General features: G+C 41.3%; 2 protein-coding genes across 2 annotated transcripts; one reads left to right on the forward strand and one right to left on the reverse strand.

The window, feature by feature from the left end:
- On the reverse strand, window positions 1-1,499 carry LOC5573331. Its single transcript, XM_001654501.3, has 4 exons — window positions 940-1,499; window positions 430-883; window positions 214-372; window positions 1-158 (listed from the first exon to the last, which is right to left on the reverse strand). Exons 1-4 carry the CDS (start codon window positions 1,446-1,448, stop codon window positions 102-104), a joined length of 1,179 nt encoding a protein of 392 aa, XP_001654551.2. The 5' UTR covers window positions 1,449-1,499; the 3' UTR covers window positions 1-101.
- Window positions 1,500-10,395: 8,896 nt separating this feature from the next.
- LOC5573332 (odorant receptor 43a) lies at window positions 10,396-12,309 on the forward strand. Its single transcript, XM_001654502.3, has 6 exons — window positions 10,396-11,027; window positions 11,084-11,335; window positions 11,528-11,627; window positions 11,698-11,799; window positions 11,866-12,021; window positions 12,083-12,309. Exons 1-6 carry the CDS (start codon window positions 10,477-10,479, stop codon window positions 12,155-12,157), a joined length of 1,236 nt encoding a protein of 411 aa, XP_001654552.3. The 5' UTR covers window positions 10,396-10,476; the 3' UTR covers window positions 12,158-12,309.
- Window positions 12,310-14,096: the final 1,787 nt, after the last annotated feature.

Consider the following 14,096-nt stretch of genomic DNA (forward strand, 5'->3'; position numbering starts at 1 on the left):
TGATTCTAAAATTCATATAATTTTGAACATTGTATCTTTTCTAAGAATATCTCAATATAACTTTTACAAGAATTATATAAGGTCAAATTTTATTTTCATGTTTAATTTTCGAAAAGACTCCGAATAATTGTGAAGAACGAAAATGCTGTCTTCATAGCCTATGGAATGAATGTAAATTACTATACAGTTCACAAGAAAATATCATTAATTTACCGTTCCAAATGTCGGCCTGGTTAGATAGAAAAACTTTGAAGCTGTTATTCCCGTTATTCGATCGGCTCTCATCTGGACAAACAGAACCAAACGACGCTTGTCCACTGACCACTCGTACCACCGTGTAGAAGTGTAGATAGCTTCGGAAACCAATGCACTCTGAAAGAAGAAAACTTGTTTGGTAACAATACTCAACAATAACTGCGTTCCTCGTACCTCTCCCATCAGTTCGGTGCCTAACATCGAAAACGAAAATATGAGAAATGTGGTATACTGCAGAATGAAGATCATCGAAGCCATAAGCATCGGGTCGTCCACCACACTGGTTACGAAGAGCACGTAACAGGTCTGGAATATGCACGAACAATACAGCATACCCACCACAGGACTTAGAATACTTTCCAGACGACGGGCACACCTATATGCTGTATTGTGAGCACTGATGATTTCAACGAATTGCTTCCTGAAAGTTTTCCTATCTGAAGAACCATCCAACCGGGATATTTCATAACGAACGATTCGGAACAAACAGGACACGTGATGCAACAAGTTCCACAACAGGCACTCACTCGCTGTGATAGAAATAACCATCATAAACTGTACGGATACGGATATGAGACTCGATGGTAGCCAAGCTGAGAAACTGGACAGATGATCGAAGAAAACATAACTGTTGGTCAAAAGTTCAGTCATTATTAAACCTCTTCCCGCTCTACAACGCCTTACTCAGCTTCCAATACCGGTGAAGTCAGAACGAGGGTCTCATCTGAACGGCAATATCGTACAATGGTAATGAAAGTAGCCAGCGGTCCATAGGACAACGCCTGGAACAGCACGACAAATACGTAGATTTTGACCAGGTAACTGGCCGATCGCTGCAAATGCCGCAATGTTCTGCGGATATCTTCGTGGGCACTGACGGAAAACTGTTCAAAAGCTTTATGCAGATCATCGAAGCAATTAGTCAGCGATCGCCGACCGTACCAGTGGGCGGTCGTACGGAATACTATCATCCCAATTTCGACAATCTCCAAAATAGGTTTCAACTGCACTGCGAAAATTTTCTCCCTCTGAATCATGAACGCCACAGTCGGAATCATGAACCAGAAAACTTGAGATAAAATGACGAAAATCGGTTGCCAGGTAAATCTCCAGTGGGTTAGATCATACCACAAACCAACAGCTCGGCAAAGCCTCACGTTGGCGGACATGATGGAAAAGGACGACGGTGGCATCTTGTATGGTGATCTGATCAAGTTCAAAATTGTAAGAACTGGTGGCTATTGGTTGACCGCAACCCTGAGACTAATTAGAAGGAACCTTGTACAGCCATTTAATTGGGAAAACCCCATTTCGTAACTGTGTACTTTAAAATGTTGAATGCATGTGCATACGTGGCCACGTGTACAGCTCATTTATTATCCAACAATCATCATTCGATGACATCGTTACACACTCTGATGGTATCCGGTGTATTCACAGCATGTCTATCTCATATGTTCGGCCTTTGTTATTTTAGGATAATTTTAAAATCGTCCATTGAAGCTTCTTTTCGCCACGGATTCTACCACGGATTTTCTCCAAGATAGTCTCTACAGTAATCCATACAGCTTTTTTTCCAGGGATTCCACTAGGGATTTTGGCAGATAATCCTCCAAGAAGAACTTTCAATCGCAACTAGATTTTTTCAGACCGGCTCAGACAGGGCTCCAGGAGTACCTTTAGCAATTCTTCTAGGAATACTACTAGGAGTTCCTCCAGGATTACACCAAGGATTATTTTATAGATTCTTCCAGGAAAATCTCAAAAGAAGAGTTTCTGCAGCAATGCCTCCAGTGATTCCTTCATAAATTTTTCCGGCAATATGTTAAATGAGATTCCTCTAGCAGCTGGTGCAGAATTTCTTCCATATATATTTTTCCAGGGATTTTTCAGATTTCTATTGAAAGTTTTCCGGAGACTGCTCGGAGGATTCCTCTAGAAAAATCTCTACAGGGATTCTTGTAGAGTTGCCAACAAGGGGTTACTAATGATATTTCTCCCGAAATTCCACCAAGTACATCTACAGGCTTTCCCCAGATAGTCCTCTCGAAATTACTCCAGGAAAATTCCGGGATTTTCTTCAAGGATTCTTGCAGGGATTGCTCCAGGTATATACCAGGAATTCTATAACTAATAACTTAACAAATCCCTCAATTGTTTCCTTCATAAATTCTTCCAGAGAAATTTCTATGCTGGGATATCCCTAGAGAAATCTCTGAAACAATCGTTGAAGAAATTGTCCAATTTCTAGAGAAACACCTGCAAAAATCTCTGCAGAAACCCTGTGCAAACTATCCTGGAGGAATCTCCGGAGGAGCTTCTAAAAGAATCCTTGGAGGTGTCTATAGGGGGATTTTTTTTATTATCGGACAATTTGGGCCGGATGTTCTCCGATTTGCATGAAATTTTCACCAGAGGTAGAGCTCGTGGATACATGACCAAAAGTGAAATTCAAAAAAATTATAGTGGCCTATTTTCCCGGAAAACTCTAGATGAATTTTCACGATTTCTCTATATACCTCAAACTTTGAAAATTCCTATCTCCTGAACTATACATCGTAGAAAAAAAGTTTTTTGCAATTTCTCATCGTAATAGGCTGTTTTACATCATGCCAATCTGTCATGAAACGGCCTACTTTCCTGCACTGAAGTATGCAGTGCGGGAATAGTCATTACCTAACTGAAACCAGTGCTGTAATGATTCATTACGCAACGCTTTCTCATTACGCAACTGTTTTGAGTTGCGTAATGAATCATAACACAACAATTTCTCAGAAATTGTAAAATAATGGTGAATGCATTGCGCTATAATTTCTGATACCCTCGAGTGGTCTTTTACGAGATTGCAAAAAATGTTGTACGTAACTCGTTGCAGAACTCGATTTTTACAGCACTCGTCGTAATTATCCTACTCGGCAAGCCTCGTAGGATAAATTTACGACTCGTGCTGTAAAAATCATCATTCTGCAACTTGTTCCGTAAACTACTATTTTAGTGAAATCGAAAGGAATTTTCTCAGCAATCTATTAAAAATATAAAAAGAAAATCATTTCTCGGAAAATTTTTCACCATGGAGAAAATTGTCGGAAAAATAACGAAAAAACTAACGTCTGTATCATGAAAAATTTTCAAAAAAATATTTTTTGTTTCATCAATCCATACTCTAACTTTCGTCCATAGACGCCAAAGTGGTATCTTTTACCGTTTAGGCGACAGAACTGAAAAACCGATGACAACCCGCACGCTTTCCATAGAAAAATGTGTTCTAGTGTGGGCCTCATAACCGTGCGCTAACGGCGGCAGTAATTTACACGCATTGTAAGTGTAACGCAGTAAACCATCCTTTCCTTTCCAGTCAGAAGAAGCTTTTCGTCAAACGGAGCACTCTCGTTTGGTCTGTTGGGTGTTTTGTATGTCCTTTATTCGTAACCTTTACTATTGAGACCAACAGTCTTTAATTGAAAACGATCCTAACATTTAATAATATAGGTAATAGGAACTGACCCTTTAGGAGGGGGAGGGGGGGGGGGGAAGGGAATTCACTCACTCACCCGAACGCCACCGAAGAAAAATAGCAAAAAATCTGCTGCTATCGAACCCTCAGTGATAGCTGAACCGTCCTAGGCGGAGTGTAGCATGAAAGCGTCGAAACCGATTGTGTAAAAGCGACAATCGGAAGGAACGCGAAGAGAAGTGAATACCAATACACTTGTATCTTCGAGGCACGAGTTCATGCACTTAGCATCCGTTCGCCGAATGCATTGAACTGACTGAGAGGATTCCTACTCACTGAATCATTCCGTGGTGTGGACTGCCAGTCAGTGAACGCTCATTATAGCACTCAAACCCGAATGCCATTCGAACGGAATCAGAATGTTAACAATCATTCCTGGACAAACATTTCAAATGGGCACATCGACATTGGTAAACATTGGCTTTGCAAGCCGCTGTTGAACCCAATTCAACTCGATCACGCTCACCAATAAGTGGTATTGGTCCTTATAGTGTAAGGAAGAGCTAACACCAATCTTTCTGATAGTGGGGTTAGTTTGCGTGGGCGGGCTAAAAAGGGCTCAACAGCATCGTTTCTCAAAAAAAGACTCAAGACCTCTTGGGCCCTTTTCAAATGTTTGTCCTTTGTCCGAATTTGTAAGGCGCACCCATTGAATTTGTAAGAATGTAGTTTCTTTCGTTTCTCCACCGAGTAGGCATGCTGCCTCTCAGTGGTAATAAATCTGTTAAAGTGAAGCCGTTCGCTTGATTTGCCGTCCGTTGTATCGTAAAAGACACAACGTAGGAAAGACGTCCTGGCCGAAACAACATATTCATAAGTTTTCAAAGAAAGTGGATCTTGAAATTTGATCCTTCAAACGTTACCATAATGATTGATTGTAACAAGAACTTCCCGTGCGGCTTTCATAGAGGATGTTAGCCTTAATACTAAATAACGTTGCTGATGAAGGGCACACAAAACACCCAACTGACCAATGGAGAGTGGTCCGATTGACGAAAAGCTTCTTCTGACTGGAAAGGAAAGGATGGTTCACTGTGTTACACTGACAATGCGTGTAAATTACTGCCGCCGTTAGCGCACGGTTATGAGGCCCACAATAGAACACATTTTCCTATGGGAAGCGTGCGGGTGGTCATCGATTTTTCAGTTCTGTCGCCTAAACGATAAAAGATACCACTTTGGTGTCTATGGACGAAAGTTAGAGTATGGATTGATGAAACAAAAAATATTTTTTTGAAAATTTTTCATGATACAGACGATAGTTTTTTCGTTATTTTTCCGACAATTTTCTCCATGGTGAAAAATTTTCCAAGAAATGATTTTCTTTTTATATTTTTAATAGATTGCTGAGAAAATTCCTTTCGATTTCACTAAAAAACTTTTTTTCTACAATGCATAGTTCAGGAGATATGAATTTTCAAAGTTTGAGGTATTTAGAGAAATCGTGAAAATTCATCTAGAGTTTTCCGGGAAAATAGGCCACTATAATTTTTTTTGAATTTCACTTTTGCTCATGTATCCACGAGCTCTACCTCTGGTGAAAATTTCATGCAAATCGGAGAACCTCCGGCCCAAACCTGTCCGATAATTTAAAAAAATGTCCAAGAATCTCCGCAATAATCGAAACTAAAATCCCTTGCAAAATTTACAATATTGTGATAATAATAAGGTCATAAAAAAATTGCTTGCACCAATAAGGCACAACGTTTAGAACAATCGATTATTGGAGGTTATCAAAATCAATGATTATTTAAATTTGGCTGGGAAATTTGACCGCCTATATTTTTTACTTTCATAAAAGCCTTGTTCTTCGAAAGTATCATCAATCAGAAGCCTGCTGAAATATATCAAGTTATTTATGGAGCAACACTTTTCCATATATCATAAAATCCCTTTTCACCGCTTTTTTTATGAAAAATATTTTAAATTTAAAAGCAACTGATATGAAAAGAATTTTTAAGTTTAAAGTACGTCCTGACGTAAGTGCTAATATAGTATTAATATGAAAAATTGTATACGCCTTCATTAGCCTGGGGCACGATTATATGAAAAATTTAGATTCTCGCTCCAGTCCACTTTTTGCAGTGCATTTAGGTCCCATAACAACTGTGCAAAATTTCAGCTCGATCGGTGAAACTATATTTACGCGCCAGCCGTTCATGGGATTTACTATGGGAAAACTTACTTTTGCAAATAAAAATCGCCAGAGGTCAGCCATTGTCCTCTATAAAAATTCTGAACACAGATATCGATAGGTATTTCTAAAATGAACAACATTGTCGAAGACCGCAAAGCAATCCGAAGCTTGTGAAAAAAGTTATTTAGCATATACTATTCGGAAATATTGCCCTATTTTGTTATTATTGTCATTCCTTTACGTGTTAATCATCGTCGCCTTGCTAATAGGTTTTCATTGAATAACTGTTTTCACAAGTGTCGGATTGTTTCGCGGTCTTCGGCAATATTCTTCATCGTAGAAATAACTATCGAGGTCTGTATTTAGAATTTTTATAGAGGTCAATGGACGACATCTGGCGATTTTTCTTTGAAAAAGTAAGTTTTCCCATAGTAAATCCCATACAAACTTTGAACGGCTGGCGCGTAAATATAGTTTCACTGATCGAGCTGAAATTTTGCACAGTTGTTATGGGATCTGAATGCACTTAGCTTAGCTTAGCTTAGCTTAGACTGACTACACATATCAATGGTTGCTATTCCGTGATTGACCGAAGTCAGTGAAAATGCACAAAGAATCAACTAGAAGTTCGGCTGGGATTGGCCATAATCTTCTTCAGTGTGCATAATTCAGTGCCTCCATTTATACAGGGTCAATAATGGCGCCGGCCACGTCCTTGCAGTCAGGTGGGATTGGAGGAAGGAATGTTAGTGTGTAGCCTTTGCTATATGGAGACCGTGTTTACCTCTGCATCTCCACAAAGGTTACTGGGAGGGATGTTTGTTAATGGGGAGGATCGTTGGGTCACTGGATTCACTTTGATAAGCGATTAGACCATGATAAATTATTTGACGCGAGCTAAGGATCGAACACTACCAACCTGCTTCGCGAACCGCGACACTAATAAATCATGCCACGCGAGCGACGCGCGACACGATTGATCCTGCTCACATCACCCGCCCCCGCAGGAGCAAGCGACGCGAGCAAAGGATCAAACACAACTAACCTGCTTCGCGATCCACGCCACTAATAAATCATGCCACGCGAGCGACGCGCGACACGATTGATCCTGCTCACATCACCCGCCCCCGCAGGAGCAAGCGACGCGAGCAAAGGATCAAATACAACTAACCTGCTTCGCGAACCGCGCCACTTCACTGTTGCTACACCTATCGCGGTGCTTTTTGTGCTGTACAAACAGCATGAGTGAAAAAGTAATCAATACCGTTCAGTTTCGCTTTCCGGTGGGTTGTCCACAACCATCATGGGTGGAAGTAGCAACTTTCCTAAAGCAGCTGGACACGGACTTGATGTCAATGGAAACTGCGTATAAAACAGCGCAAGACCGTTCGCTGTTCATCAAATTTACGTCGAAAGAGGCTATGACGGAATCGCTGCGCAAGAATGTGGATCCACGGCAATTCGTTTATGCGAACGGAAAAGCAGTAACGGTGAGGATGTCGACAGCGGGTGCAAATACACAATACGTCCGTGTGTTTGATTTGCCACCTGAACTGCCGGACGATAGTTTGTCGTCGGTGCTCGGACAGTTTGGTACAATTGAGTATGTGGTCCGAGAGAAGTTTCCGTCGGACCTTGGCCTCGACCACATGTACACAGGAGTGCGTGGAGTGTACATGGTCGTTAAAACGAATATTCCACCATCAATCGATGTTGGTCATAGGAAAGGGAGGATTTTCTATGAAGGTCTGAAGGACACGTGTTTCCTGTGTCGAGAATTGGGACACCGCAGGGACTCTTGCCCACAACGGCAAAGCCGAAACAACAAGGATAAGAAGAAACATGGAAATTCTGGAACTTGTTCATATGCTGACGTTGTGTCTGGAGAAGCAAGTACATCAAAAGCATTGGAGATGTCGGAAGCATTGGAGGAGGACATAATCGAAGTACTTGAAGAAGAGGAAGAAGAAGAAGAGTACATCGACCAATCCACGGAAGAATTAGAAACGGAACAGATAGAGCAATCCGTATGTGACACAGGAGCTGATTCGGAAAAAGAGCGCCGGAGGAAAGAAAGTATGGAAAAACTGGGAGAAGTGGCCAAAGCAATCCACGAGGCGATGCTGAACTCAAAAGCAACCCAACGGCGGGCCGAGTTTGCGGCTTCACGTTCTGGTTCGGGTTCCAGTACAGGTGCCGGGCCAAAAACCAAGGTCGCTCGCAAGACCCGCTATTGATAATTTAGTATGATTTTTTTAGAATACCAAATTGTTCTGTAAGATATTCGGCTCCGTAGAGTTTTTAGAAAACAAATGAGCCTACCAAATAAATGATTTGAAAAAAAAAAAAACCGCGCCACTAATAGATCATGCCACGCGAGCGACGCGCGACACGATTGATCCTGCTCACATCACCCGCCCCCGCAGGAGCAAGCGACGCGAGCAAAGGATCAAACACTACTAACCTGCTTCGCGATCCGCGCCACTAATAAATCATGCCACGCGAGCGACGCGCGACACGATTGATCCTGCTAACATCACCCGCCCCCGCGAGAGCAAGCGACGCAAGCAAAGGATCAAATACAACTAACCTGCTTCGCGAACCGCGCCACTAATAGATCATGCCACGCGAGCGACGCGCGACACGATTGATCCTGCTCACATCACCCGCCCCCGCAGGAGCAAGCGACGCGAGCAAAGGATCAAACACTACTAACCTGCTTCGCGATCCGCGCCACTAATAAATCATGCCACGCGAGCGACGCGCGACACGATTGATCCTGCTAACATCACCCGCCCCCGCGAGAGCAAGCGACGCAAGCAAAGGATCAAACACTACTAACCTGCTTCGCGATCCGCGCCACTAATAGATCATGCCACGCGAGCGACGCGCGACACGATTGATCCTGCTCACATCACCCGCCCCCGCAGGAGCAAGTGACGCGAGCAAAGGATCAAACACTCCAGTTGTTATGGGATCTGAATGCAATCCAAAAAGTGGACTGGAGCGAGAATCTAAATTTTTCATATAATCGTGTCCCAGGCTAATGAAGGCGTATTGATATCAAGGCGTCTGAACATGGTTTTCCGGCGAAACTATTTAGGCTGATACGTGGTGCGCTGGATGGCTCGATGTGACGTTGTACGGGGAAATAGTTTCAAACTTACTGATCAACATTGTACTCGAGGGTGCTATTAGGAGATCTTGCATGCAGAGAAACGGCACTATTATCACACGGTCTCATATGCTCTTTGGCTTTGCGGACGATATCGACCTTATTGGAAAAGATCGCAGGTCAGTGAAGGAGGCCTCTGAAGAGGAAGATAGCGAAAATAGACCTCCCAGACAACCAGAAGTCGCATAAAAATTAACGTAAAAAGTCGTTTACTTGTGCGAATTACATCACACTCGCATAACATGGTGAATGAAATCGTGTAATAGATGAATTTCCTCGCATAGAACGCTTTTTTCTGAGTTCATCAGTGCATTTTGTTTCGTTCCATATAAACGTACAAAGGAAGTCGAATCAATCCGTAGCAGCTGTCAAATCAACTTTGTTATCATAAATTAAGTCGTATAAGGATACAGAGTAATTCGTAATAAAATCTGTACACTCGCATTGTATGTCAATTTACATCATATAAATTATGCACATATATCGCCTCCACTTTTGTACGCATAAGGCCTTTTGACGACATCTTATACGGAATCTTTGCACATATAAGCATCGCATAATGCAAAAGGTGATTTCGTTATATGTACATTCTGGTTGTCTGGGCTGACCATGCAACCAAAATGAAGTACTTGGTTGCAGATAAAGATAGAGGTTGGCTTGGTGGTGTAGGTGCTGAGGTAGTATTTGATGTGGATGTATTTGAAGTTGTTGGAGAGTTTGTTCATTTTGGAACATGTGACAATTATGTTTCCCCCGCATGAACTGGCGTAGATGCAGAGGTATTCCGGTTGACTGGCAGGCGTCATTGTTGCCTAAAAAAGAAGATCACCAGTACTTACACACTGAGGGTTTCTGTTAGTCCCAAGCAGTCATCTGATTGGTTCCTTGTGTAAGTGCAGCTGATCTGGCGATACTGGAGTAGCAATTACGGGCGGCCAATCAAGCTCAGGTTAAAGCTTTATTCTTGCCAGTACTGAATTTGTTTGAAGGCAGAAAAGCTGGAGCTTACCCTTTCCTTGAAGAAATAGCTATGTCTCTTGATATTACATACACAAACATAGAAATCGCCTTACCTAGTCGAACTGAATTGATGTGTGTAGCTTGATCCTCCTGGTCCTATATCAAAATTACATTTTAGTTGTGATCATATAGCCTTTCGGTACAGCTTATTGTGTCTGTTTTATTCCAAAATGAAAAATACAGTTCATAAACCATTCGCTTGGATTAATTGTTTCTCACAAATGTTGGCCAATTAATGGTTAACATTCTGACGGACATTAATTGACATTGATCTAGTTTGTTGTACAAGTCATGTTGATTCGTAACGGAAGTTTACAGTTCATACGACATCGTTATTGGATTGAATAGTTCAATTTAACAGGTTACCTCCCTTGCATGGTATTATTTTCCCGCCAAAAATCTAGGATGACTTCATCTCCCTCGAAAGACACGTTTCCTCTGATGGCCACCAACGTCAAACTGTGCCAGCTTTGTGGGCTCTGGGGTGACATAGCCTACCGTTCCCATGTCTGGAGAGCCGTTCTGTTCTCATTTTGTTTGATTTTTTGGTACCTGGTGCCAAGCTTCATGTTCATGATCAGCGAAGAGCCGTCCTTCATAGTGTTGATGAAACCGATTCTGGAGCTTTTTGCCATCACGATGTTTGTTCTTAGAATTTCGAATCACGTTTTGTGTCGGGAGACGCTGTATGAGTGTTACCGTGACCTGCAGCAAGCCTATGATCAGTTTGCGGGGAATCTGCATGAAGATGTCGGAAGTATCGTGCGCCACGTCCGACGTTCGGCGGAATTACTGACGAAAATTTACTTTTCAATGGTATATTTTCAAGCGGCAACTTATGGCGTGGTACCAGCAATCACTACAATCGTTAGATATTCGTTCGGAAATGAAGCAGTTGAACTGCCATCTACCGTACTGGAAGCTGAGTAAGTTTTTGGAATTATTTGATTGGAAACGTGTCTCCATCATACTTTCCATACAGTTTCGTCGTTTTCGATCACAAGGCAAATTTTTGGACCTGGCTGCCGACGATGATGACATCGATTGCCGTCCAGTACGGAATGCTTACATTTATGTCGTCGAATGAGTGTCTCTTCTGGAATATGTTGCATCATGTGTCCTGCTTGTACAAAATAGTTTACCAGGAGATTGGTCGTCTTAACGAGTACAAAAATCCAGATGAGTTCAAACGACAGCTTGCCATCATTGTTGAAGTCCACGAAGTGTGCTTCAGGTGAGAATACTTATGTGTTGAAGGGGGGTGGGGCATTTTGCATAAACATCTTTGTTAGGGTTTTTGGCATAATAGACAATAGGCTAATAATGCAACCTGTTCTTGTATAAAATTATTTTATGCGAAACGTCCATTGTTAATGGGCACCTCGGATTTGCATTTGATCAACATAGCTTCTATTTCAATCCACAGAACTTCTCGTCGATTGGAAAGTGTGCTAAGCCCAGCGATGGCTTTATTGTATTTTTCATGCATATTTCAAACTTGTTACGTCATGTTAGTCGTTAGTGTGGTAGGTATAGGAAATTCTTAAATTTTGTTTTCGGCCAATCTACAAACATCAAACAAAATATCTTCTTCAGATCGATGACCTATTTTTGTTAGCCTCAATGGCATTTATCCTGCAATACACTGTATTTTTGATATTTTCATTTTCAATGCTGGGAACCGAGTTGATGGATGCGGTCAGTCAACATATTTACGTTTTCAATCCATACGTCAATTATACATTACTCCACCGTATTCCGCAGAGTTCATTAATTTCCGAGGCCATTTACAACACCAAATGGTACGAATGGGCTGCTCCCGAAAGGCGCCTATTGCTGTTCATGTTGATGAGATCCGACCGGGTGGTGGCCATTAGTGCAGCAAAGTTTTTCCACCTCAACCGGGCGACATTCGGAGTGGTATTGAGGAATGATAATAATTACACCGGTGACGGTTTGATTGGTGATGATTATTTTACAGGCCATGAAGACAGCGTTTTCTTACTTTACTCTGATGCAGCGGTTTATCGGGGAAGATCGAGACCAAGGTCATTAATGAGGGGATGTTTCTTATTCTTGCAATGGAGTTTGATGCTATTAGTTAGCTATGACAGAAAATTGAGTATCCAACCAACATGTAAATGGTGAGTAGTCTTGAGTAGCCTTGTTGAATATAAACCCGAAACTGACTACAATAGCTTCACTGAAAACAGATTTTTGTATTATTATTTTCCTTATATCCATATCGTAAAACAAGATTGCTTACATTTAACACCATTTTTATTTTTATTCAATGGGCTACACTTCGTTTTTCCACTGGGCTCGGTCCAGGGTCAATCGCTTCCAGTCCCCCTGAACGTTAAGTTCTTAAGTACTCTTCAACTGCAAAAAGCTATTGGGTGCGCGGTCTACCACGAAGTCGTCCGGATTCTCTGTTGAATATTATCTTTGCTTGGCGTTCTTCCGGCATACGAGCAACGCGACCAGCCCAACGCAGTCTGCCGTATTTTTAAGCTTGATAATATCCACCTATTTATACATTTGGTAAAACTCGTGATTCAGACGACGCTGCCAGATGTTGTTTTCTAATTTACCATTGAGTATTTTTCGCAGCACATTACACTTAAAAACTCCGAATGTTTCTCTGTATTTTTCACCTCGCGGAATCATTATCGTCACTACTAGTGTTCCAAGATGCACGAATTCTTCCACCAATTCAAACTTGTCACCACCCAGCACCATTTTGCTACTTCTAACACGTTCGGACCGACGATGACCCCCAGCTATTATGTACCGTAAAACGGGATAACTTTGATAGTTTTTTTTCGAAGAAAACTTGAATAATTATGCATGCTTTTTTAAAACAAGTACTGGCTTTCTAACTATCGATTGTAGTTGATAGATTGCCAGAAAAAATATTTTGAATAGGTTGAAGGGCTGCGTTCCATTCAATGAGAATACGTAGGCTAAGGTAGCGCCGATTATCACGACCATGGCGTTGCGCAGTCACGAAAGATACATGAAGAATGTCTTCCAGCGACCCTGGCCACAATCTTTCGTTAGCTGAAAATAAAAACATGGTTGATCTTTTGAATGTTTGATTTAAACGAAAGGATATTGATTGGTGGCCACCGAACCAGGAAAAGTGTTGTTGTGTCCTGCCGAAATATTAGAGGACGATAAGCATCCTCTAAAAACTTTCCGCAACGCGTCCGTTGCTCTCATCAACAATCACCGATTAACTGATTTGAACGATCGCTGCTTGGTCGGATTTCCGATTGTCTCTTTTGTCTTGTTCGCTTTCGCTCTTCCTTTCTAATTTGACAGTTGGATTCTTCCAGATCAACTGTCTACACAAATTCAAATAACTCTCCAAGGAAAGTTCCGTTCAATCACAGAACGCAGCCTAAAGAGTATACATTGAATTGGACCTAATTTGCGAATTATGTTTATAGCGTGATAATATTCATCAGTGCTGTCTTCTTAATAATCATTTTTACTGACTTCTATCTAGATGTAATATTCTAAAACAATTAGATATGTATACTTCACCACAAAGGGATATATAGTTTTTATAAAATCGAAAATCGGTTTTCTGTTTTGATAATTAAGTATCAATAGAACAAAATTGAGTGAATTACGTAACATGGGCGTTGCATACCTCTAGGCGTTTAACGTCGTATGAAAATATCTGATTTAGATTACAAAAATGGTCCCACTTTGTAAAAATTGTTTTCGCGAAGAGATTTGAGACTATTTAACTAGGCCATCAAATATAAGCGACGAACTATTCAAAACTACATCAATTAGTGATGGTAGAACAGATTGTTCGTAAACGTTCCGAAATTGCTAAAGTTGCATGAATTTTTAATATCCGTATATCAAGTCTCAAATGTTCTCGATTCAAATGAATATAGCTTTGATATGAAGTGTCATACTAACATTCTTTACTTATGCATTCGTTTTGCTTAACTGAGTAACAAATATTATCTTAT

This window comes from Aedes aegypti, chromosome 1, assembly GCF_002204515.2.
Source record: "Aedes aegypti strain LVP_AGWG chromosome 1, AaegL5.0 Primary Assembly, whole genome shotgun sequence".
Lineage (NCBI taxonomy): Eukaryota > Metazoa > Arthropoda > Insecta > Diptera > Culicidae > Aedes > Aedes aegypti.